At 39.9% G+C, this 24710-nt stretch overlaps 1 protein-coding gene across 1 annotated transcript in view; it reads left to right on the top strand.

Moving 5' to 3' along the window:
* Positions 1–1275: 1275 nt before the first annotated feature.
* Positions 1276–24710, top strand: part of SMURF1 (SMAD specific E3 ubiquitin protein ligase 1) — a 25774-nt gene continuing 2339 nt past the window's right edge. Inside the window, exons 1-17 of the mRNA XM_009320778.1 lie at positions 1276–1291; positions 8695–8733; positions 9400–9508; positions 10119–10252; positions 10376–10441; positions 11312–11387; positions 11751–11989; positions 12791–12875; positions 15206–15352; positions 16622–16826; positions 17100–17203; positions 18735–18849; positions 19837–20015; positions 20863–21000; positions 21378–21498; positions 23026–23227; positions 24052–24127. Coding sequence (XP_009319053.1) covers positions 1276–1291; positions 8695–8733; positions 9400–9508; positions 10119–10252; positions 10376–10441; positions 11312–11387; positions 11751–11989; positions 12791–12875; positions 15206–15352; positions 16622–16826; positions 17100–17203; positions 18735–18849; positions 19837–20015; positions 20863–21000; positions 21378–21498; positions 23026–23227; positions 24052–24127 — 2051 coding nt within the window. The remainder of the gene's footprint in view (positions 1292–8694; positions 8734–9399; positions 9509–10118; positions 10253–10375; positions 10442–11311; positions 11388–11750; positions 11990–12790; positions 12876–15205; positions 15353–16621; positions 16827–17099; positions 17204–18734; positions 18850–19836; positions 20016–20862; positions 21001–21377; positions 21499–23025; positions 23228–24051; positions 24128–24710) is intronic.

The raw sequence follows: 24710 nt of genomic DNA on the forward strand, positions 1-24710 counted from the left end.
TGGAGATAATACTGGATTAGAAAGTACAAAAGTTGTGTATTCTGTTCCTATCATTTCAAAAACGTTTTGCTCCATGGACAGACAGGACCCCAAGGCTGGATCTGTTTTAATTGGTCTGATTGCTCAGGGTTTCTACTAATTCTAAGTCTATGGTAAGCATCCACAAATGTCTTGCTTCTGGTTTTGGTCTCTTGTTCCGTACTTTTTCCTCCTTTATACAAAGCAGCAGAGAGCAAGTTGTGCAGGTTTTCCTCCCGGACTTAGGAAATGAATGTCTTGTAAAAGCTCTGAGTACATTAATTGGATGGTGTTTTTGGGGGGAGGAAGCCGCTGTTAATACAGAAATGTACTTGTCACGTGAGTCTCACAAGCTGGTTATAAAACATACAGTTATAACAGTGGTATGGGTAGCCCCATAGAGAATATCTGGGAAGAAGGGGAATCTAAATTTCTGTGTTTTATAGTGAACAAAATATTTATTGGAAGAGCCTTTAATGTACTGAATTAGTACGCAAATGATCACCTGCACGGGAGAGTCCTTATAAGCCTCTTTTTGGTAATGAAAATAAGGTGTTCAACGCTTTATGCATTTAACTGACGAAAGTGGAGATCAGAGGCATGTTAAATTAAACACACCTAAATTAAATGCTGGCTGAGTAGTAGACTGTGCTGCGCAGGGGCTCTCATTCTCCGTTACAGCAGTGTCAACTATTTAATACGTAATTTCTGCCTAAGTAATACCTAGAGTGTTTGGGGGGGGAGGAGGGGGGTGTATATTTGATTAGTAATTCACTGTTGCCCGTCTGGCATTTTCCAGAGAAACAAATCTATGTGTCTGAAGATTTGGACAGTATTTCTAGAAAGGACCTTTTGTTTACTGGGCGTATGGGAGTAGGGCGAGGTTTGAGCTTGATCCCCAGCTCTGCCTGGGCCCTGTTGTGAGCAATGTTAGGTTGAGTATATGGTCCTGTTAGGTATTGACATTTGTAGAGACTTGAAAAAGGTGCTTTGAAAACTCCAAGTGTTAAAAGTACAAAATATTTTTGGCAATGTTAGCAAAATTCAGTTTGGAATCTGAGTTATGAGTGCATGTGGGTGGAGGAACATGTTTTTCATGCTTTAGGAATTTTTTTCCAGATGCTTTCTCAGTGCTTGGGTAACTATAAAAGCGAAGTATTAAGACTTCAGCATGGATTTATTCCTTAGTTTCAATGTAACTTAAGAAAATAGAGCCACATAGTTTTGTGGCATGTTTTTAACTTTATTATGGCGATGATGTCGCACAGCGCATGTTAGTGTCTGTTTCAAAATGTGAGCACAAGTATGTGCAAGCCGTGCAGATAAAACTATCTCGATAGACACTAATTGCTTGAAAATATGAATTATTCAATGCAAGTGCACGTGGTTGGAGATACAAGAGATGTAAGGGAAGAAAGCCAGAATTGCGTTGATCCCAGTAACTACAACTTGCACAAGTGTAGTAGTAGTAGAAGAGTGGAGTAAATGTAAAATGCCATTTTGTATTTCCAGTAGGAATTTTGTCCTTGAAATTGTTTTGTTTAGCTGTCAGCTAAGAGATTGTATTTTCCCTGAGAATGGGATATTATTCTGTGTGGTTTTAACAGAAATTGAGTTCTTTCCAGATATTTCTTTTTCTTACTAGAGTATACAGAAGCTGACACTGGAGCTGAAGCCTGAGCATATACTTTGTTTTCAGAGAGTTGGGAGACCATTTGTGGATGCTTTAACAAAGGAAAAATTTGACTTAATTTGGGGAATCTCTCTCTACAAAATTATTATTCTACTTGGTTGTGGTTCTGGCAGATGTGTCGATGGGGGTGGAAGACTGAGTTTTAAAAACCATACAGCAGATATAAATGACTTTATGTTCTGTTAATGTTTTCTCTGGTAAAACTGTGTAACTGATAGGGTGTTTTTTGAGAATGGCTGTAAAATGGAGGCAGTAATAACTAACTTACCTCTTGAATTCCAGTTCTCTAAGAAAGTGGTTGTGCTTTGAACGTGTTGGGAGACAGTCTGCAAAGAAAAGGTGTAAGGATGTGAGGGAGGACGGTGCTTCAAGGGCATCTTCTTGATGACAGAGGAGGCTTCACCAGTCTTGCTCTTGCCCCAGCATTTCTGGCTGTATTTCTTACAGCTAAGGAGTCACTGTAGGGCCAAGAAAAATGGTTAGCTGAAGGTGGTGCAGCAGCAGTTTATGAAAGGTTTGCCCTAAAAAATAAACTTTAAAAAGAAAAAAAGCCCCTGGAACTACAATTTGAGTGAGAAATAGGAAGTTAACGTAGCTGGAACTTGCCCTGTGGTACACGGGGCAAATAAATTCCGGGCATCTTCTGCTTTCAGAGCTGAGGCTGGGCTGAGGGCATGTCTGTAAGACTCAAGCAGTCGGGCATGCTTGGGGTTTATGTCTATCTAGGAAATGGGAGACTGTGTAGAGAATATGAAAAGGTTCTTGGCCTGGATTAGAGGAAGGTATAGCAAAGTCGTAAGAAAACTGATGTAATAGCTAGGATTTAATGAAAGATTTAATCTGGGAGGTAGCCTTTATCTCGGGCATTTCCTATGGGTGAGCAGAGGGGGAAGAGGAGAAAGAAGAGTTAGTATGAGGGATAATTGGATATGCTTATTTCCACCTCTCTGATTTGTGTGCCTTCCTCCGATTCTGTACATCAGCATTAATTCAGCTTCCTATTGATCCCCCTTTTTTATCCCTGCAAAGTTCTTCAGCTAATTCCATAACTCTTACTGTTTCTCCAAGTTTTACATGTCAGTCAGTTCATTCTTGAACTTGCTTTACTGGTCTTGTGTTGCACGCAGTCTCAGTTAACTGGGGATTTAATGAGTCCTGTTCTTCCAATAGTCCTATACTGTTTTTTAAATGATTACGTTATTAAGGACTAAATGAGCCCTTGCTGGTATATGAAGACTTACTGTTGGTCAGTGGCCAGGAGGATTTTTCAGTTTGAGTAATTCTTAGGAATCCTGGAGATGAAACTCTTCTGTTTTGGCAACTTGGTATTGTTTGCGCTATGAGGACTGACTCTCATTCGTGACGGGTTTCTGCTTAGGTAGGACAGAATTTTGATTCCTGGCTAAGTAGATACTTTAATGGCATGTTAATGGACTAATAAAAATGGCTTTTTCTGGGTGTGTGTTTTTTTGAAGATCTCTTCAAAGTTGTCTAGTGTTTGCAACTGACTACACGAAGCCAAGTTCCAACCCACGAGGAAGGCATGCCTTGAAAAGAGGCTTTGATTTTTACTGCAGCCTACACAAAAGGGCCACAAAAAGGCTTCGTGTATCAAATCTAGCAACTCTTTGAGAATTGAGGGTTTTTTAATGAAGCATTGCTTTAATCTGCTAGTCAAGATCTGTTTTAGCATGAGTTCAGGCAGTCTTCCAATGTCAGGCCATGATACGTGCTGGTCCTGAAGTCTGAGGGGTCTCAGGGGTTTTTTGGTTGGCTTACGTGTCAGATTGCAAATCTCATTGGCACCACGACGCTAATAGTGAAGGCCACTCAGTGTACACGTCTGCATAAAATTATTTCTGTGCAGCTAATTGGCTTATTTGGCAAATGTAACGGAAGACTTCAGTTTTGTTTATCTTTTTCTGCATGCTAGGCGCTGCAGTGATTCAGATTCGGTTACTGAGAAGTTAAAGCAGTCCGTGGATTTATGCATTTCAGTCTCAAGCAGACGAAGAGAAAGACCAAAAGTATTCCTAAAGCAAACAGAAAAAGGACTAGAATAGAAACCTTGGCCTTCGTGGTGACAATTTAAACTCCAATTTGTGAATAAAGTGGTATATTTCAGTTCAGTGATGTGGCTAGCTGTAAAGAAACTGCATTTTTACACACTTGGTGCCTTCAGCCATCATTCCTTTCCCATTAAACCCTTTCTCTTGTACCCTACCGAATATAAGTGATTGTCACCCTTAAAAAAAACCAGAACACTTACAAACTTCATGGGTTGCCTAGTAGTAGAAATAAAAACAGACGTTTATCTGCAGTGAAGTCTCATTTAAACTTATGTGCAGAGAATATGAACCGTAAGCAGAGTCATTTGTAAAGCCGGTTCAGAAGGGGTGACTTGTGGTATAAAGAGTATTTTCCACAAAATATGCTGAACCATTTGGACGAGACGTGATTTCACATAACAGATTCAGCAAAGATTTTAATTGTGGGCCACGGTGCTTTGCGGCGTTAGAGCAGCATGTGGTAAATAGCTGATATTTGCTTTTTTCTTTTTTTTTTTTTGGAGGCTTTTTTAGACTTCAAGCACATTATTTTTGCCATGTAACCTTCTAAAAACTGTTTTTCATAATGGCAGAAGTTTTGCTGTGGAAACCAGCCTGTAAGCTAGCATGCAGGGGGCTGTCCTGCTGTCGTACAGTAGAGCTGGAACAACCCTACCTCCAACAGAGGTTACCAGCTTCACAAGTGAAAAGCTAGGCAGACTTTGAAGCATTAGCAGAGATGTTTCCATTACTTGGATGCATCAAATTTGACCTGCTTTGTGGCCTTTTTTATTTTTCAATGGTATGCAGTAACCTTGGTTTCATTTTATGTCAAGATCTATATTCCTCTCTCCTCCAAAGCCTCATTGTTCTTCTTTGCTTCTTGCTTATATCTTAAAACAAACCAACCAACCTGTGATGCTTTTAATGATTATGCTACATATCTCTATGATTAAAGATGGTCTGCACAGAAGTAAATATTAAGTAAAGTCCTTTCTACGTCATCAGCCTGCTGGCCTGTGTTTATCTTCTGTCAGAAAGTAAAACAAATGTATCCTAGAATCTAGCTGCCTGTTTGTACAAGCAGAAATGATTAACCTGGAATATCAAAGGGAAGGCCAAAGATGGCTGAAAGGTGTATTTGCTATCATCATTCAGTATGACCTTCCCCCCCCTTTCCTAAGGAAGATGTGGATGTACTGCTGGTTTGTCTTTTCTTCAGAATTAACTTGAGTACTAAATTGAAGGCCGTCGTTAGCTCAGATCCTGTCCACGTGTAAAAGTCCTTAATTTGAGCAAGGAGGCTCTTACCCTTAACTGACAAAGTGTGAATGAACGCGGTGCCAGGAGCAAATTTGCCTGCTATTTTGCATTGGTACTGGCTGGGACCTACGGAACATTTTCATTGCTTATCTTCCCCCCCAACCCCCAGTCCCAAAACACAACTACCTGGTTTTTACACTGTGCGGCTGAAAATCGTTGTAGCATCTTAGCACTGTGCTACGGGATGTTATGTGTGAATAAATCCGGTGTTGATGCAGAGACAGCAGTGTGAGGACTCTCTTGCAGACTAGCAGCCATTCTTTGACCGCTGACAATTCAGGAGGAGGAACTTGCACAGGACGGCTTTGATTTTGTAGGCTGGGTCTGTTTACTCGGGGATGTTTGAAATGGTTCCTCACCCAGGCTGTCTTTTCTCTGCCTCCTTTCTGAAAATGCTGGTCTTGCTGCAGAGATAGGTGTCTCGGTGATGAAAAAAAAAAAGCAGCAGCTTTCTGATGCAATTCTCGGCCGGGTTGTTCAGACATTGGTGCCACTCTGTGCTTTCCTTACTACACCCGTCTGTAGCTTGCTCCTGCGGCACCTCCTGAACCACAGCAGATGATTCATTTCTGCTTTGGAAGCAGGGTGGACAACCGGGGGCTGGCGGGAGAACCACTCAACTCACTCAAGTTACATCTGCATTGAAGACATCCCCAGGGTGAATACTGACTTCGTATAAGGCTTGTCCTTCCTTCACCTCCTGCCAAATATGCTTTCACACTAGTATTCTACCCAGCTGGCTAATTCGGCCTTTGAAATTATCTCAATAATGTCAGCTACTTGAAAAAAACATTCCCATCCCTTTATAAATATTACAATCTAGATGTAAAGACATTGTTTCAGTGTTGTTTGGGATCTGTTGGATTAAAAAAAATAGTTCTTCAGTGCTGTGCAGCAATCCAGAGCGGAGTATAAACAAATACTATGTCAAGCTGAAACAAGTCGGTTGACTTTGAGAAGGCAGAATGTAAATGCCCAAGTCAGGAGAATGAGTACCTTTTGTAACATTGCAACAAATGCAGGGAGATTACTCCTTCTGACAAGCCCTAAACCTTTCTTGTTTAAAAGAAAGAAAAACGAAAAGAAAAAGCTCTTCGGAAAGACGAAAAGTAGGCAAAAATGGGTTTTGTGCAAAGCGTGTCTCAGGTGCCTGGTTTGCAGATAAGTAGCCATCCCATTCTCCTGCACTGCCTCTGATGCAGGGATAAAATTAATAACTTTTTAAGCTTTTATAGCTAAATCTACCCGAGTTCACGGGTTTCGGGCTTGAAATAGCAGCTAGTCAGATCCTGCTAGCAGTATTGCTGAAGTCCTCTCGGAGGCAATGTATTGAAGAAGAAAATCTGGCATACACGCAGCTTTGCAGAGCGGGGAGGGGCTGTCTGCTCTGCCGCTGGCATGGTTTCATGTCCAAGTCTCCCATTGCTGACCTTTGTCACCTGCTTCTTTACTGGAATTTAGAAATCTATGGCTTTTAAGTGACAGGGCACTTGAAAATATTTTTTTCCTCTAGGGGGTTTAATATGCAAACAGTGGAACAATGCCAGTGGTCCATCTTGGGCAGGCTAATTGTAGAGATTGCTCCATAAAGGTTTATTTCAGCTATTAGCTGTTGTGCCAATATTTTTCTTACAAGAAAGAGTAATGATTTTTGCAACCTAAAATTGAGGGTTTCACAGGCTCCAACTGGAAAATTGGCAGCCATGCTCCTCTACTGTAGACTGAAAGCCTGTGGCAGAGGGAAAAGAGTTAAATGAAAAAATAGAATTCTTCAATAATAGCTTTAGAAACTTACGCTGCTAGTTCACTCTAGAAAGCACACCTGAAATATAGAATGAAGGTAATAATTATATAGTCAGACTATATGCAGATAGTTACAGATGGCATACTTTCCCACCTCAGTAATGTATTCTTAACATTGGGGATGGGGAAGTAAAGTGAGTTATTTGATTTTAAAAAAAAAAGAAAAGCACCACCACTCACAGGAACTTTAAAATTCCTTTTGGCTAGTACTAGAACATACAAGTTCTGATTTTACCTGTACTTATTCCCTGTTTTTTCTGGTATTTTTTCCTCTGAAGCACTCACAACAGGAAGAGGAAATTAAAGGTTGCTCTGTCGTGCTTCCATAGAACAGCGGATGGTGATTCTGTAATCCTGTTTTGTTTCAAATTGAATTGCCGTAGTCCTGCAGACTTCTCTTTTTTGGTCAGTTGTTTAAAAAAAAAAATCCACAAGAGAAGCTTTCTCTAATTATGCAGTTTGCCAATGTAAGAAATAAGTAATTTTTAATCCATTCTAAAAATAGTTTCCTGGTGTGGCTGCTTTAATTATTACTAAGATAGAGGATTTGTGTATTTTTTTCCATGAACATCTGGGTTAAATAGTGGACTACTTTGGTCTGTTTGCTTGACATGTGAGGTGAGGCAGTTCTTATTCTGCTATGTTAGGTGAGGAACGTTGCTTTGGAGTTGAGAGGTGGAATTCTAGTAGAAGTGTTTAAAAAAACAACAACAAAATATATATATATATATTTGTTCCCATATTTTTGCTACTGTGTCTTCACTTTCCTCAATATAGAGTTAAGGTGAGACCGAGTGTAAGTCAGGAGCAAGGTGAAGAGAGATGGGAAGGGGTCCGTACCAGGGGAAATGGCCATTTGAGTATCTTCTGAGCATTCATTTTCATGCTGAAAGATCAGAACTGGGTGGAAAAGAGACTACCTCAAAAATAGTTAGGTCTTTTATAGTTATCTTCCTCTCTTGGATCCTAGTTTTAGGTAAGTTAGAGCTCTAATATTTTCATCTTTGGCTCTGTAGTTACTTTTCATGGCGTGTTATGAGTTTAATGGATACTGAACAACTTGGATTGCTGAGATCGTACTGAGCAGTCCTTACTGAAAAGCAAAATTAGGCTTGTAGCTGGTAATGGGCCTAGTAGAAATGAAGATTGATGTGAGTTTCCTGATCTAATTTTTGCTTAAACTACTGTGCTATTTAGTAGAATTGGAGAGAGGGAAATGATGTCTCATCTGTGGCCCTTTCAAGGGAAAGCACATCGATGCAATTTTTTATCACTATATCTTTTTTTCTCCTGAGTGAGGTCCTGTCATACTTACCACAAAACCTTTTTGTATTTGCAAACTGCTTATGCTGCTATAGCGCACCTGTTTTGGTTTATGGTGTATCACGTACCTTTTGTGTGCAAAGAGCAGGAGTTTGCACTACATTTGGTGGGACTTAGAGGTCTCCTCCAGGAGTCCCAGAACCATTCTTGTTCAGAAACTGTTTAGTCCTTGTTCTGAAAGAACACAACGAAATTCTGGTTTAGCGTTTGTATAAACATGCAGTGCAGAAAATTAGGAGGCCTTAACTGAAAGGGACTTTCATTAACTCTTCTATATATTTTAACAATAGAACAAAAGAAAGGCATTTTTTTCTTTAGGTAAATACATATTCCAATCACTGATAAAGAAACCAATGCTCACATTTAATATTTAGGTGGTTTTTTGTGAATTATGATCAGGTAGTATTGTAGCTGGTATGATTGCCGGAAAGTTGGTGGGTTTTTTTATGGTTTTAAGATTTCTTTATCTGATATTTTGTTTTGCAGTATTATGTGCCAAGAATCTTGCAAAGAAAGATTTCTTCAGTAAGTATGCCCTAATTGTATAACTTTCTGCTCTTGATTTATCAGATTTATTTGTAGATTGTGCATTACTGTCGTGTCTCATCTAGGTATGTCACTGGTTCTGTGGTTCCATTCTTGCAGTAACATTGCATTACTACATGAGTAGGCGTTACCCTGAATTGTATTTAGATAGCATAGACTCTAGGATTGGAAAGAGCGAGGACTCACAAATTCTAGTTGAAAGTCTGGCTGATGAGACCACAAGCAGGTTGCTGCTTACAGTTCTGTGGGGGGGTACCAAGAGCATCCATCTCAAAGACGGCTCTATTTGTACAGCATGCCAAGGGTACGAGTGAAGTATCTGTGCTGCAGTCTCAGTATTATGTTAAGGACTGAATAAAAATGCCTACTGATGAGTATGTGTGGGTATGCACTGTTAAATGAAGCACGTTTAACCTTTTGTTTTCTAAGAACTTTCACAACTTATGGCAGATATCAATCTATATGACAGAAGTATGTTATCTAATTAGGAACTCAGTTCTCTGTTTTGGATTTACTAAAATAGTTTTAGGAGAATGGCAACTTTCCTTTCTTGGGGGGTGAACAAGCAGAAGCTCATGATAGCATTATCTGGGAAGAAACAAAACAACAAGTGCTGTGTTTAATAGCACCTTTTCCCTTCCACAGGACTTCCTGACCCATTTGCAAAAATAGTTGTTGATGGGTCAGGTCAGTGCCATTCAACTGACACTGTGAAGAACACATTGGACCCCAAATGGAACCAGCATTACGACCTGTGAGTTGTTTTTAAGGTCATAAGTAAACAATATTCCAGAGATTTATCTAGTAAATGGAATGCAAGGGTTGGCACTGCAACTTCATTTTGCGTTAGCAAGAAGAGTCGCATTTGCTGAGGAGGACTGATTTTTTGCAACAAGAGATTACCTGTTAATAAAGGAGTGGTACTTTGCTTTTAGGCATTTGAATTTGGAAATATTTGTGTGTCAGCTGCACAGCACAACTGCTTAGAGTAAGCTCTACTGGAGTGGTGCAGTCCAGCCTTTACAAAAGATTGTCCTTGTTGTAGTGATTTATTTTCTTCATATTATTAGAAACATAAATTTTAAAGATTTGTATGTTAATCGGCTTGTTGCATAGTTTTTAATGAGGCTGTCTGTAGTTAAATTCATGCTGCAGCAATATCAGTTTAACACGCTGTGTGAAATCATAGTGCAGTAATTCATTAACACCACCATTTCAGGCTTAAGCACTTCTGTATTTATAATAAAGCAGTATGACCAATGCACTAAAATGTATCGGAATTTGTACCAAATAAAGCATAAATTCTGTGGAGTAAAAAGAGGTTCTTTTTTCTAAAATTACTCTTCCAATATGTATTTTTCTAGATATGTTGGGAAGACAGATTCCATAACCATCAGTGTATGGAACCATAAAAAAATCCACAAGAAACAGGGAGCTGGCTTCCTGGGGTGTGTCCGACTCCTCTCCAATGCCATCAGCAGGCTAAAAGATACTGGATGTAAGAGCAATTCCTACCTGGTGCAATCAAGAACCTTCGGTGCCTTGTATCTGAGTAGTGAATAGTATCCTCCCCCCCACCCCCGCACAGTGTTTTGTTGATCTTTCCTATTCTCATTTGCAGACCAGCGTTTGGATCTATGCAAACTAAATCCCACAGATACCGATGCTGTACGAGGCCAAATAGTGGGTAAGAATACTCTCAGCTAAACTTTCATCTTCTTGGGTAAATATACTATATGGACAAACGTATTAAAAAAGAAACCTGTAGTCATTATTGCTTCTGTGCCTTTTCTGTGTTGTTTCTTCTGACTTCAATGGGATTAAATTACATAAACTGAAAATTTTCATTGTACTCCTATGTAGGAGTTTGTTTTCTCTCAGTTGATAATGGGAAACAATATTAAAAAGAAGGAATGCATCTGGCAAGGTTTCTAATGCAGCTCTGGAAGGGTAAATGTTACTGTGAAACACTGCATTTGAACCAAGGTGACGGGCAAAGAGAATCTTATGTGGAAAAGAGCATCTGGAGGAGTTCAAAGAAATTTTGCGAATTGCTGTTTTAATACCTTCGACTCGTGTAACGCATTTCCAAATTTCAACAAGGCAGTGCTAGTTTTACGGCTAATTTACCCCATCTTACTATGTTTTTCTGCCCCCCGCCCAACTCAAGCTTTTCATTGATACATAAATATATTTGGCAAAACCCAAATTCTCACCGTAATGATGACATCTAGTGGTGAGTAATTTCTTTCCAGCTTACCTTTCTGGATTGTCATGAAACACAGATGTAAAGCCTGACATGTTTCCTACTTACAGAAATAGACTCAGTTTAAGTTTTGATGTGGTGATGCCTCTGGTTTCTCTTCTCCACTTTTAAAAAATCAGTAATGCTTTAGGGTTATAGAAGGAGTTTTGGTAAGTGGTGTGCTCTCGTGTGTAGGATATAGCTTTCCTTAATATTTTACCCTGTATATTCTGGGTTGTTTGGCTTTATGTTGTTTTTAAGGGAACTTGTTGTTCTTTTATTATTAACTTGTGTTTGTTTTTTTTATTTCAGTCAGTTTACAGGCACGGGACAGAATAGGCACAGGAGGTTCTGTAGTAGACTGTAGAGGGCTTTTGGAGAATGAAGGGTAAGGATTGTTTTCTTTACACTTATTTAGAAAAATGGTTTATATGTGGAAAGAATATAATTAACACTAGAAATAGTAAATATCAGTGTGACTAATACATTGTCTGGGAGTATGTATCAGGTAATAAGGTTATAGCTGGATACTTAATTGAAGAAAGTAAGCTAAGCTGGGTAGGACTTGGTATTTTTTGTTACCAGTGTTTCTGGCATGTCCATAATAAATTTGGGGTATAAAAACATTACAAAAGTGGCATATCTTGGGTTAAAAGTTGCACTACTTGAAGTAATGGAGAGAGAGAGAGAAACGGTTATTTCCACATTCGCTTCTCTGTGATGGAAACTCTTGAAGTTTCCCCATTTTCAGAACGGTTTATGAAGATTCCGGACCAGGAAGGCCGCTGAGCTGTTTTATGGAGGAACCAGCACCGTATACAGACACTACGGGGGCTGCTGGCGGAGGCAACTGTCGCTTTGTAGAGTCCCCCAGTCAAGATCAGAGGCTTCAGGCACAGCGACTTCGGACTCCTGAAGTCAGAGGTCATGTACAGACACCTCAGAACAGACCGCATGGTCACCAGTCGCCTGACCTACCAGAAGGCTACGGTAAGAGTTTTCCAGAACTATAACATTGAAGTTTTTTCCAAAAGACTTCAGAGAAAAATTCTCCCATTTTAATATATAGATATGGTTTGCCTGTTAAAACATGCAGCATCCACATGCATCTAATGGTCTGCATTTTGGAAAAGGAACTAAGCAGTGCGGGTGGGAGTTTGAGATTGGCTAATTAGCAGTTGGCTATGCCAGGATACACTGAGGGGTTGATGGTAAATTAAACATGAGGTTGTGGTATGATGCTGTTACAGAAAATTCACTGCTAATCTTGGCTGTGTATCTAGGGAGACCGAATGTAAAGAGCTCTTTAAACTAGAGCAGTAATGCTATTTTTTCCTTCCCCCTTGGCATGTTGTGTAGGTTTGAGCCCACGTTTGAGAAAAGATCAGGAAAATATAAAAGCAACAAAGAAGCCAGTAGTACAGAAGATTAGGGAGGATAAGATTAAGGAGAATTTACATCTCGGAAAAGAGCACACCAAATCTAGGAGTAAAGAAATCCAGTTTGGGGGTTTGGGTTGTCTCAAAATCTAAAAATAAAACTGCAAACTAAAACATACTTGTGCATGGATTTGTGTGTTTCAAAAAGAACACTGAAACGTGTAGTCAAGTAAGTTTGCAAAGACAGTGTTTAGGGACAAAACAGTCCATGCTGCAAGAGATCAGGTGGGATGGCTCAAGTACTTTCTCCTAGCTCTGACAGAAAGATAATATGCTAATGGCTTTGAACAAACTGCTTATTCTGATTTTTTCAGATTTGTAATTAAGAATAATCTTACTTCCGTTTTCATAGAACAAAGAACAACGGTACAGGGACAGGTTTATTTTTTGCACACACAGACTGGAGTTAGCACATGGCATGACCCTAGGATACCAAGGTATGTATTTATAGTTACAAAGTCAAGGTGTTTGGGGTTTTTTTTTGGAGGGGGGGAGGGTGTATGGCAGTAAGCTGAATCTTTAAGAGCAAAAATCTATGAAATGGCCTGCCTAAATGTAAAGGGAGAGCTATGAGCAGAGGAATAATTTTGGATCTTTCTAGTTACCTTTTCACCAAACGTTAAAGATTGTTCTTTTTGAAAGAAAGAATTATTTACTTGTGAATCATGTAAAACAAAAGGGAAAAAATACGTAGTCCTTCAGGAACTCCCATTTGACAAATTCTTCCTAAGATGTCAATGTGACTTTGTTTTTTGGTGCAGCTACAGATTTCTGAATCTTACCTAATCTTTTTTTTTTTTGTATGAAAACAGTTTGGACTGCAAATTGGAGAAAAAAGTAACTACTTTCTTAAAGCCGTTGTTCCTTGAATATTGAACTTGTAACTTTTGCTCTAATAGTGCTCACTAAAGTATAACTGAAGCAGGGATTACTTGTCACCTTTAAACTTGAAGTGGTGTTGGGGTTTTTTATGCTTTAGACCAATGATTTGCAGCTAGAAAATTTGAATCCTCCACATGATTAATTTAGTAAAGCCTCTTTAAACCTTAACCTGCAGTTAATCCAGGTCTTTGTATCCAAGGAAGGTCTGGCGCTCTTCCTTGAGGAGCTCTGAATCTGGGCTGTTTCTCTGGACCACCTGCATACCAGATTCAAGAGTGAAACACTAAGTTTGTAACTCTTCAGCTCCTGCGCTGGCTGGATAATACATGAATGACATACAGGATATTAGAAAAATGATATAAAATAGTGTAGGCAAAAGTGTTGATAAAACCACAGTATATGGAAGGATATGAAAAATAAAGTTGAGAGAGAGAAAATAGCTGATGTTAGATTAGCTGGTATCGCTGGAAGAAGAAATGACAGTGCTCATTCGTTCATGTCACTCATGTCAGGCTTGCGTGCCCAAAGCCTTGTCCCTTCATCAAGTGATGCTGGTTGGCCTAATGAAAGGTATTGCTGCTTCTCTCAACAAATCTTAGAGCCAGGTTTTCAGGACCAGCGATGTAAGTGGACACAACAGTGTCTTGTGAGTCACAGGTCACTCTTATTTTAGTTAAAGGTGGCTTTCATACTAGCAACTTGCAGTGCAAAAACCTAACCTTGACTTTTAGCACAGATGTTGGTTAAAACTTGATGTAATCAGATCTCTATAGTACTTTCAGATGCACAGCTGATTGAAACAAATGGTTACAACCATAATCTTCTTTAAGGAGCCTAACAAAGGCTTGTCTGTCTGCATGTGGATCTCCTGCTGACTTACACACACTGTGACACTGAAGCCTTTGGTGTACGAAGTGTTTCTACCTTTCTAAAGCCTCACAGTTTTCTCATTTATAGTGATGCTGCATGGTTAGATTTAGGTAAGGAAATACGTAGAGTGGTGTCTTCAACCCTGGATAATAAGATGAATCCATGCCAGCTGTCTAGAGAATATTTTATTTAACAATAGCTTTTCTGTCTAAAAATAATCTTCAGGTTTCCCTCCTTCCTTTTCTTGCCACTCTTAGTGTTTTCCTCTATTAGGTGGCTGGGGCCTTAAGTCTTTTCAGTTTTCTAGGTGTAAATACATCCTATGTATTGAATTCAACCACTACCTGAAAGTGAGCGACTACCTTTAGCAGCACTTAGAATGATACCCAAAATATATCTAGGATGAAGGGGGTGAATGTGTTGGTAAAGCCTTACTCTCAATGATTTATCAGTCAAATAGGATTCTAAACTTGTCTAATTAAAGAGGTGATGGGTTTTTTTAGGTGATAGGTGATCGTAGTACTTGGCTGCCTTAGCCTCTTAACTTATTGGGTGTTTGGAGACAGTGGTTGGTGCAGAGGCCTTTGGTTAATTGTTTGGTTTTCTGCACGTGGATCACATTAGTGTTAATGGGAATTTTTCTTTGAAATTTTTGCTATGAAAAATGTCTCTTCCTCCTTTTACAGCCCTCAGAAGCCCTGTCATCACCTAAATGATGATGTTGCATATTGAAGTTACTTGTAAGCTGTATGGCTTTGTTATTTTCACAGCTTCTCAAAGACAGAAGGTGTTTTGCTGATTTATCTTTCTATCCATGTACCATGCATACATAGGGAGTTGCACTGCTTAGACTGAGGATTCTAAAAAGCATTAAAATAGCTGTTCTGTCCTTCCTAAGACTTTCATAGCCTGGAATCACTGAGCACCAAATTCATTCCCCCCTCTCCCCTGAATGTGAATTGGTTTAATCTTAACTTCAGAAGTGCTTTAACATTTTGTTTGCTTTTCTCCTTAGAGACCTTAACAGTGTGAATTGTGACGAACTAGGACCTTTGCCTCCAGGTTGGGAAGTTAGAAGTACAGTTTCAGGAAGAATATATTTTGTAGATCATAACAACAGAACCACACAATTCACAGATCCACGACTACATCACATCATGAAGTAAGAACCTTGCCTGCTAAATAATTCATATCAAGTTTGGATTCTTAAACCTTTTATTTTTGTCCAATTTTAACTACAGTCTGGGAGCCATGGGGGGCTGAAAAACTGCATGATAAAGATATTGGGGAACAGATGCAACCAATGCTCTAGCCAGGGTCAGAGCATCGGTTCTCAGTGCTGGTTTTATCTAAGATTTTTGCAGAGACTCTTCAAAAATGTTTTTACTATGCTTTGCAGTCCTCAAGTTTAAGGGAGGGCTTGCTTATTTCGGCACAGCACTGATCTCTGAGCTGGTTTGACAAAATTGCACCAAGCTGTGCTGGAGTGAATAGGCAGTTCTGGAAATGCTGGGGTGTAGGGTAGAGGATCTGCCAGGCAGTTCCACAGCAGTCAGCTCATGCCTGCCTGGGTTAGCAGTTCTAGCTCTGTGCTAGCTATGCTAGACCTGAACTGGCTTTGTGCTCCCGTGAGCTCCAGACAGGAGGAATATAAAGCCAGCTGGAGTCTGGTTGCCTGGTGCTGTGCACAGCCAGCTCGGGTTTAGCAGGATTTAATAAGCTCAAGCTCTGCATCATGCAAAGGCAGCTGAACTGTTACAGAACTGACCCTGGAAGCAGCCTGGCAGTGCTTGTTGTGCCCAAGATCACACTTTTTCCTGGATCTGAGTTGTCTGTGTTTGAAGCCAGCTGGGGAATCTCTGTATCTAAAAAATCATTGCTCCACAACGCAAATAAAACACTGATAGATAAGGAAGGATAGTTGAATGTATGAAGCTGCAACTATTTGGGACAAGTACCTCTTCCTCTTTTAATAACCATACATGCAGTGCTTTTACTGTGTCAAGAATCCCCAGCTTTAGTTTGCATGGAGCTGGAATAAAATTCATTGCCGTTGTTAGTTCCATTTATAAAGCTGTCCGTTAGAGGTCTCTTTTCGTGTTATACTCTTGAAAGTTGTCACTCTATGGGAGAAATACCACGCGAACTTTTTAATTACTGCTCAGTCAGCATCCAGTGATCATGCTCCACAGCCTTCCACAATGTATTGCCGTATAAAAACTGAGCTGAAAAATGCTGAAACTCTTTATTGTAAATATCTGTATTCCTTATGTCCCTCCATGTAGGGTAATGATGCTATAGAAGCTACCCAGCTAAATATACAGTTCACTTAAGGTTCCTCTTAGAGAAGCTTAATCAGTTCTTCCATCATTGTTTTACATATTCCTTATTGTTATGCTTCCAGAATAAATATTTTACTTTTCTTTCACAGCCATCAATGCCAGCTAAAAGAGCCCAGCCAGCAGCCTCTGCCAGCTCCAAATGAGGGGTCAGTAGAAGACGGTGAGGAGTTGCCAGCACAAAGATATGAAAGAGACTTGGTACAAAAGTTGAAAGTTCTTAGACATGAGCTCTCTCTTCAGCAACCGCAGGCTGGTCACTGCCGCATTGAAGTATCCAGAGAGGAAATATTTGAGGTATTTGATTGACTTTTTACTACTATTAGTAGCTATTTTGTAACTCAAGAGTTAAGTAAAACTGATCTTTGATTATAGCAAGTCTGCTTCACGAAAGAGGTGGTGAATACCACCAAGTGTTACAGAGTTGTCATTGGAGTTTGCTTCAGATTAGCACTTTAACAGAATGGTTTTTTGTAGTTGAGTACCAATCTATGTATCACAGTAATGCATCTTAGTAGACTTAATTATAGGAAGGAAATAAAATGTCTAATTGTGAAAATACACATACAGGAATCCTACCGTCAGATCATGAAGATGAGGCCAAAGGACTTGAAAAAGAGGCTTATGGTGAAATTTCGAGGAGAGGAAGGCCTGGATTATGGAGGAGTAGCAAGGTGAGATTTGGGGGTTTGTCTGACATTTTTAACTGTAAAATTGTCTTTAAAGTGACCTGTGGCTGATATAAATATACCATGAACAGATAATTTGAAAGGGAATTAAGTTATTTGTGATCTAGTTTATAGGTAGTGGTTGTAGGTTCAGTCTTGGTTTCATGGTAGATTGGAAAGTGGAAGCATGTGATTTAACGGTTGTCCCACAGCCCTCCTGGTGTCAAAGGCTCGTACTAAATGATTTGGTTTGCCTTGGATTTGGGAACATTACTGGAATTAATGCCACACTGAGGTGTTTCTGTTTCCCCTCTTCCCTATACGTAGTCTGTTTTCATCACCATTACCCAGCGAGTGTGAAAGGCTTGTTTAGGATAGGCTATTGATCTTACTGCAGAAAGTGCTGATCCCAGCAACAGGCCCCAGTTTCATCAGTGACAGCGTGATCAGCTCGAATTGTGAGGTCTTTCAAGGAGCATATAGACTCTGAAGTAAAATCCAAATCACAGTAGAGGTTCTGTTAAATACACCTGTCTGATTTCCAGTGAAAGGATTGCAAGACAACAGGGGTTCCTTTTCCCACATTCAGGAGAGTCCTCTGATCTGTTGGAGCAGGAGTGGAGATGAACTAATCCTAAACAAAGGCTACACCACCCACTTAGGTGTCTTTCAGTAACCCATCGCTGGACAAAGGAAAGAAGTTGGAACATTCTGAGCTGCCTTACCCGAGGCAACCTTGAGTGTCTCTGCTGTTGACATCCTGTTGCCCTGATGGCTTTCATAATTGCCCATTTGCTGCAACAGACTCTTTTCAGATCAGTACTGCTCCACTTCTAAGCATTAAAGTTGATAGTTCTCTCAGAATATTTTGGACCTGGGATGGGTGTCCAAATTTAATAATAAAGGGGTGTTTGTCATGGTGAGTTGGGAGGTCAGAAATAGCTTTAGTTCCATTCCAGTCCTTGTTTGTTACTGAGGTGAGAGAATTTACCTAAGCTCTCCTCTCTTAATGTGTTCCGTCTCTCTGCCCCTTCTGGGCTCTCTGCTGAAAGCAGAGATTCTCTAGTCATCAAGCATTTGCAGAAAAACAGCTTTTCTAAAGACTTTTCTAAAGTGATTGAGCTGATTTTAACCAACAGATTTTTTTGAATATTTCTTTATACTGTAGAGGTTGCAGAGGAGGGGATCTCTTAGTCTCCAAATATCTGAACTCTGTACAAAGTCAAGATTTTTTTGGAAGTGAGTCTTGTTCAGACTCAATTTGTTGATGGCGTCTTAACAGATTGCTATAGCTTCTCTAACTGATGTTAATCCTTTCAGTACTTCTAAACTAAAACAAGTCTGCCTGTGAGTGGAGTAAGACACTTACGGGTTTTTAAGCATACCTTTTTGGTCTGCAAATGGAGGGCAGTACAATGTGATCCGATTTTGAAATAAGCCTTTCGTAACTGATGACTAGTTTGATGATTCACGATAATTGTGTTGTCTGAAACTTAAGTGGAAGTGCACCCTTCTAAAATACTTTTTTTTTTGGCAGAGAATGGTTGTATTTACTGTGCCATGAAATGTTGAATCCCTATTATGGACTCTTCCAGTACTCCACAGATAATATTTACATGCTGCAAATCAATCCAGACTCTTCTATCAATCCTGTAAGTATTAACTTCTAAGTGACATACCTACTTTAACAGAGGTCCCCTGCAGTTTTTTGTTGTAGCTGTTCTTCCATGACAAGAGTGTAAACAAAGGGTAAAGCAGAATAAGAATGTGTTAACGAGTCTTATATTGATACAGTATGAAGCAGAGGGGTTTTGTTCAGAAATGTAAAACAGGAGAGAGGAGGTATTCTTTGAGAAGTATCCGATTCCTTTGAGACTCCTCAGGCTGAGGAGGATGCACGATGATTCTGAGAAGATACACGTAGGTGAAATTCATCTTCACTGTGAATGCAGGCGGTTGTGTAAACAGCATTGCATCCTAAGCAGTGTTCATCCCATGACTCTAGGGGCTTGTATGCCTTGCTTGCCCTTTCTCAGCAAGCTGCTGTGCTTGCTTTTTTTTTTCTCACTGGAGGAATTGTATTGATGCAGACCCTAAAAAGAGCAGCAATTCTGTATTAGTACAGGGGAATTTTTCCTGACGTGACATTTCCTGACATTTGCTCTGTAAGATGGGGGAGATAGATTGGAAGAATCTCAACCGTAGGACTTATGCCTCAGTTTTCAAAAGTCAGTTTATAAGCAACATGAAAGACATGAAGGAAACAAGCACATGGCCTGCTTCCTCAAGAGCAAAACGATTTTGACAGTTAAACAGAGGACAAACTAATTTATTTGGAATTGTTGTATCTTGGATTCTGGGGATTTCATGGGGATTTTCTTTTCCTGAGTTTTGCCCTTTGAGAGGTCTAGAGGACTTGTATCCAATTTGTTAGTCAGGTAATGCACAGAGACTTGTTTGAGGCATTTAATCATTAAATGGTTCTGTTCTTGGTTATGTTATGAGGAAAAATGGTGGCCCCTCTTGCCCAGAGGGCTGCAGATAACTTGCACTGAACATACAACTGATGGTGCAGATATAACCACAAGATGTCAGTGTCTTCCCGCTGCCTGATTTTTTTCCCTCCTCTCTCCCTGCAGGACCATTTGTCTTATTTCCATTTTGTTGGTCGGATAATGGGTTTGGCTGTGTTCCATGGACACTATATCAATGGGGGTTTCACGGTTCCCTTTTACAAACAGCTTCTGGGTAAACCCATTCAGCTCTCCGATCTGGAATCTGTTGACCCAGAATTACACAAAAGTTTAGTCTGGATCTTGTAAGTACTGTATTTATATATTGCCTTGCTGTAGAGAAGATGGGGTAGAATATGTTGGCAGCAGTGAGATAACGCTTTATAGAAAATGTTTGCAAAAATCTTGTAATGGGGGAGGTCTGCACTAAATTATTAAACTACTGTTTCTATGTCAGAAAGCTCAAGGTACTTGAGGAAAAGTTCTTATTGCAAACTCTTTGTTAGCTCTCCTTGCAGCAAAGCAGATACTAAATTATTAAACATTGTACGGGTGTGGTAGAATATCACAATATCAAAATGCAAACTCAGGACAGAGTTCTGAGGGGAAGTACAGCCTGGTTCGAGAGAAAACCAACTTTTAATAAAAAGGAAATAAATGGAATTAACTTGGACTTCTGTACACTACAGTTCAGAACAAAATCCACCATTCGGTGTAGCTTTGGGACTCTTCAACTCTGCTTTGTATTTGAAGTTATTGATGTCATTGAAATTCACTGCATGCGATCTCTTCTGTGCTTCACGCTGATAAATGACAGCAGATCAGTTTATTGCTCTCTGTGTGTATATACATAAAAATAGTATATATATATGTGTGTGCATTTGTGTATATAGGGTTTAATTCATTATTGTGAGTACTACTAGAATTAGATGGATGACTCATACCTGGTCAGGCTCTTCAACATGCATTAAGCTCCATGGAAATTGGTGACTGTGGCAATATTTCTCTAGTGGTGTGAAATGCAGATGGTTAGTTACTGGGTTTGTCCTGAAGACTGACTTAAGTGTTCAAATAGCAAACTGTCAGCATCACTGCTGAGAGTTATCCAAATGTCAAAAATACTAGCTTTACCTTTTATCTTTCCATTGTCAGAGAGAACGATATCACCCCGGTTCTGGACCATACTTTTTGTGTGGAGCACAATGCTTTTGGGCGGATTTTACAGCATGAACTCAAACCAAATGGCAGGAATATTCCAGTGACAGAAGAGAACAAGAAAGAATATGTCAGGTATTGCAGAACAAAAACAGATCCTGCAAATGTAATGGGAAGAAGGTAGTAAGCAGATTAATTTTTTTTATATAGTGAAACTAGTGAAATAAGTATTTTGGGGGGAAATACCCGAGTCGTAAATGACATGAGCGTTTTCACAAAATGCCCTATTGTAAGACCTGGGAAGATGAAGCTGTGAATTGTACTTTGGTTTTTCTGTTGGTGGTGCAGTAATGAATTGTTGATGGAAAAAGGAACTGATAAGCACTTCTTTCATAATACAAAATTTATGTATTAAAACAAGCTCCTTGGTAAAACGAGCATTTTCCAGCTCTGCTATGAAAAGCCTCGTCCTATCTAGCTCATCATCCCTGACTTTTTCTTTTTCCCCCCAGGTTGTATGTAAACTGGCGATTTATGAGAGGAATAGAGGCACAGTTTCTGGCTCTGCAGAAAGGTTTTAATGAACTTATTCCTCAACATCTCCTTAAGCCTTTTGACCAGAAGGAACTTGAGGTATATGTTTTATCCACATGGAATATTGTTTCGTAACTTGTTTGATTTACAACCAAGCACTGGTTTTAAAAAACCAACCAAACAAACAAACAACAAACCCACAAAACTTATTCCAATTTACGTACTAGAAAGCTGTGTATTTGTTTAACCAAACTCTTTTTGGCTTATTCTAGACATTTTTGGGGTTAACGTTGTTGAGAGGGCTACTTACAGGGAAAGACAAATACACTGTGGTGTCTAACCAAGGACTAATGCTTAAAGCAGGTGGTCTGAGCAGGGAGGGAGTACTGCAAGTTTGAGGAATGGTTGGCAAGACCTAATGTGTTATCTACCCCAGAACTTGTTTTCTTCGGTAACTGTTTTCATGCATGGCTGTTTCTGTATTCATGCAGGGCATGGTTTACAGGGACTAAAATGGAAGTGTGGAGCATATAGAATATAAATTAATTTGTCTTCTCATTTAATCCTGAGATGCAGAATGCTGCCTCTTAAAATAATTCCTGTTAGAGCAATTTTTCCTCTGGTTTCGCCTTTTTAAAAAAATAAGGCAACCTGTGGAATATGGACTATTTCTGGTATTGGAAGCACTAGCTTCGTGCTAGTTGTTCGTGCGTACTGATTAATCCCATGAAGTTATTGCATTCCATTTGCTAGCTGCTTGAAAAGGCAGATTAAAAATCCATTAAATATTTAAATACTGTCTGCATCAGAACAGTCACAACTGTCCTAATAATGTAAATGAGTGTAAGTGGGTGCTGTCTCGGTGGCACAAAAAGGCAACTGCTAAATGGTTGCTCTCAGAAATGTGATCCTCAATATGGAATATTATGGGACATTTAGAATATGACGCACATTTTGGTTTGAGGGATGAAGTTTTCTCTATGCCGTTTATTTGTCGTTGCCAGGGGAGGTGGTTAGATTCATGGCCAGCAGTGACTTCCTTTTACAGTATTTTGCAACCTGGTGTCATCTGGGAAAGAGATTGAAGTAATATGTCTGGTCTGAGTCAGAGCCTCTCACAAACGACATCAGAAAACAGATGCAAAGTTTCTGTAGTTTGTTGTGGAACAACAAACCAACTAGGATGTTACCATAAACCGAGCAGGATTCTGTCGTAGTTGGTATTGGCACCTCTAGGACAAACCTGCTTCAGGACAATGATGTTGTGTAGCGCAGTGGATGGCATGCCTTCTTCCAAGTCTGTGCTGTACCCTCATAAAGATACGCTGTACTTTTCAGGTAGGATAGATTTAACAAAGCAGGTCTCAAATGGGCTTCTGACTCTCGTTTCTTGTGAAAATTCTGGTTCTGGTAAGTGTACTCCTTGGCCAGTTTCATTGCAGTTTAACTGGACAGATTTACTGCCTGTTCCAAACTGTTTTGGAGCGTTACCGTGCACCAAAAAGGTGGTTCAAGCGTGTGAAGAATGCTAGGCTTCGTGAAATGGTTGGGTGTATGTTTTTATAGCTGCAAACCTGAAATTACTCCGAATGAGTAATGTTGAAGCATTTTCTAATCCTTGAACAGCTAATCATAGGAGGCCTGGATAAGATAGACCTGAACGACTGGAAGTCAAACACACGTCTAAAGCACTGCATGGCAGATAGCAATATTGTGAAGTGGTTCTGGCAAGCAGTGGAAACATTTGATGAAGAAAGAAGGGCAAGGCTGCTGCAGTTTGTGACGGGTTCGACGCGTGTTCCACTTCAAGGTTTCAAGGCTTTACAAGGTGACTGATGTGGAGGCCAAGTTAATCTGTGGTGGGAGAAAGAGATAAAAATCGTCTGGAATTTACTAGCCCCTTGTAGAACATCAGTGTATTGCTGAATAACTCAAGCACGTAAAAACTTTTGATCCCAAGAGCAGTTTTTCATTTGTCAGCAGCTCTGCTGATGGCGAACACTTTAGCCGTTGCTGATAACGATACAAGCTGGTCAATCTGTCATCGCATTTCCACTGGTGTCAATATTAGCTTATCAGTCTCCTACAACTCTGCAGACTGTTAAAATAATTGCATGCAAGCATGCACATGATTACAGAGTTGACCAAACAATTTTTTCACATTAAAATTGTATTCCCTTCATTGTTTGACAACAAACCATTGGATTTTAAAACAAGTTCCTGAAAATTGCAATTTTTGTCATCAGAAAAGGTAGCAGTTTCCTAGGCTGTTGTGATTCTCCTGGTAACGTTCCATCTGTTGGCTGACAGTAAACTGATGTTCAAAATTAAAATACACAGTTCTGTTTTACAAGGAAAACCTTCTTGCACTTAAGTCTCTTCATTTTTGAAGGTGCAACTTTGTTAATGTAAAACTTAGCAGCTTTCCAACATACTAGTCTGCAAATTAATTGTCACGAACAGCGGTATTGCTTCTGCCATCCCTTCATCAGCTGCAAATCTGATCTACAGATTTAGCCTATGACGTACTTATGTTTGCAGCTGGAACTGTAATCTTCTCTCTTGCCTTTTTATAAGTAGCAGAATCTGTGTGCATGAATGATGTTTTGTTGAAGTGCATTAACTAGGATGTCTGTCTGTAAGGTTCTACAGGCGCTGCAGGACCCAGACTGTTTACCATCCATTTAATAGATGCAAACACAGACAACCTTCCAAAAGCCCATACTTGGTAAGATGAAAACATTCTGCATGTCAGCGCTCGCTTTCCCTTTGTATTGGTTTAAAGGAATCATCTCTGTTTGTCCTGGGTATGGATTAGCCATGTGACACGCATAGATGACTCCCAAGTGTGCTTTGCTGGCTTGGAAATACCTGTACTCTGCAGCCAGCAAAATAATCGACTTACCTTCTTAAAGCTGGATTTGTCTTCTACACTATTTGTGGTTTTCGTTTATCCCAGAGTTGATTATCCTGGATAGTGAGATGTTTGTAAGTTTTTTTTTTTTTCCTTTCTACGTGTTCAGCAAAAGTATGCACCGAGAAATGAGTCACAGCAATGAGTCCTCATGCAGGATTACAACAAATAGTTTTCAGATGTAAAATGTAGGAAAAGTGCGCTATTGGTACAGTGTAGGCGCAGAACTGAGCTCCTGCACGGAAGTCTCACTCTATCAGAGACGGGAAATCATTTCAGCAGCGGCACAGATCGTCTGCAGGCAGAGCAGGGAGTAGGCCTGCCTGATGTCTTGCTTTCTTTGCAAGTCTCCTGCATCTGCCACCTGCCGCCTCCTCCCAAACGCTGCCCTGTTAAG

This window comes from Pygoscelis adeliae, unplaced genomic scaffold (assembly GCF_000699105.1).
Source record: "Pygoscelis adeliae isolate BGI_AS28 unplaced genomic scaffold, ASM69910v1 Scaffold480, whole genome shotgun sequence".
Lineage (NCBI taxonomy): Eukaryota > Metazoa > Chordata > Aves > Sphenisciformes > Spheniscidae > Pygoscelis > Pygoscelis adeliae.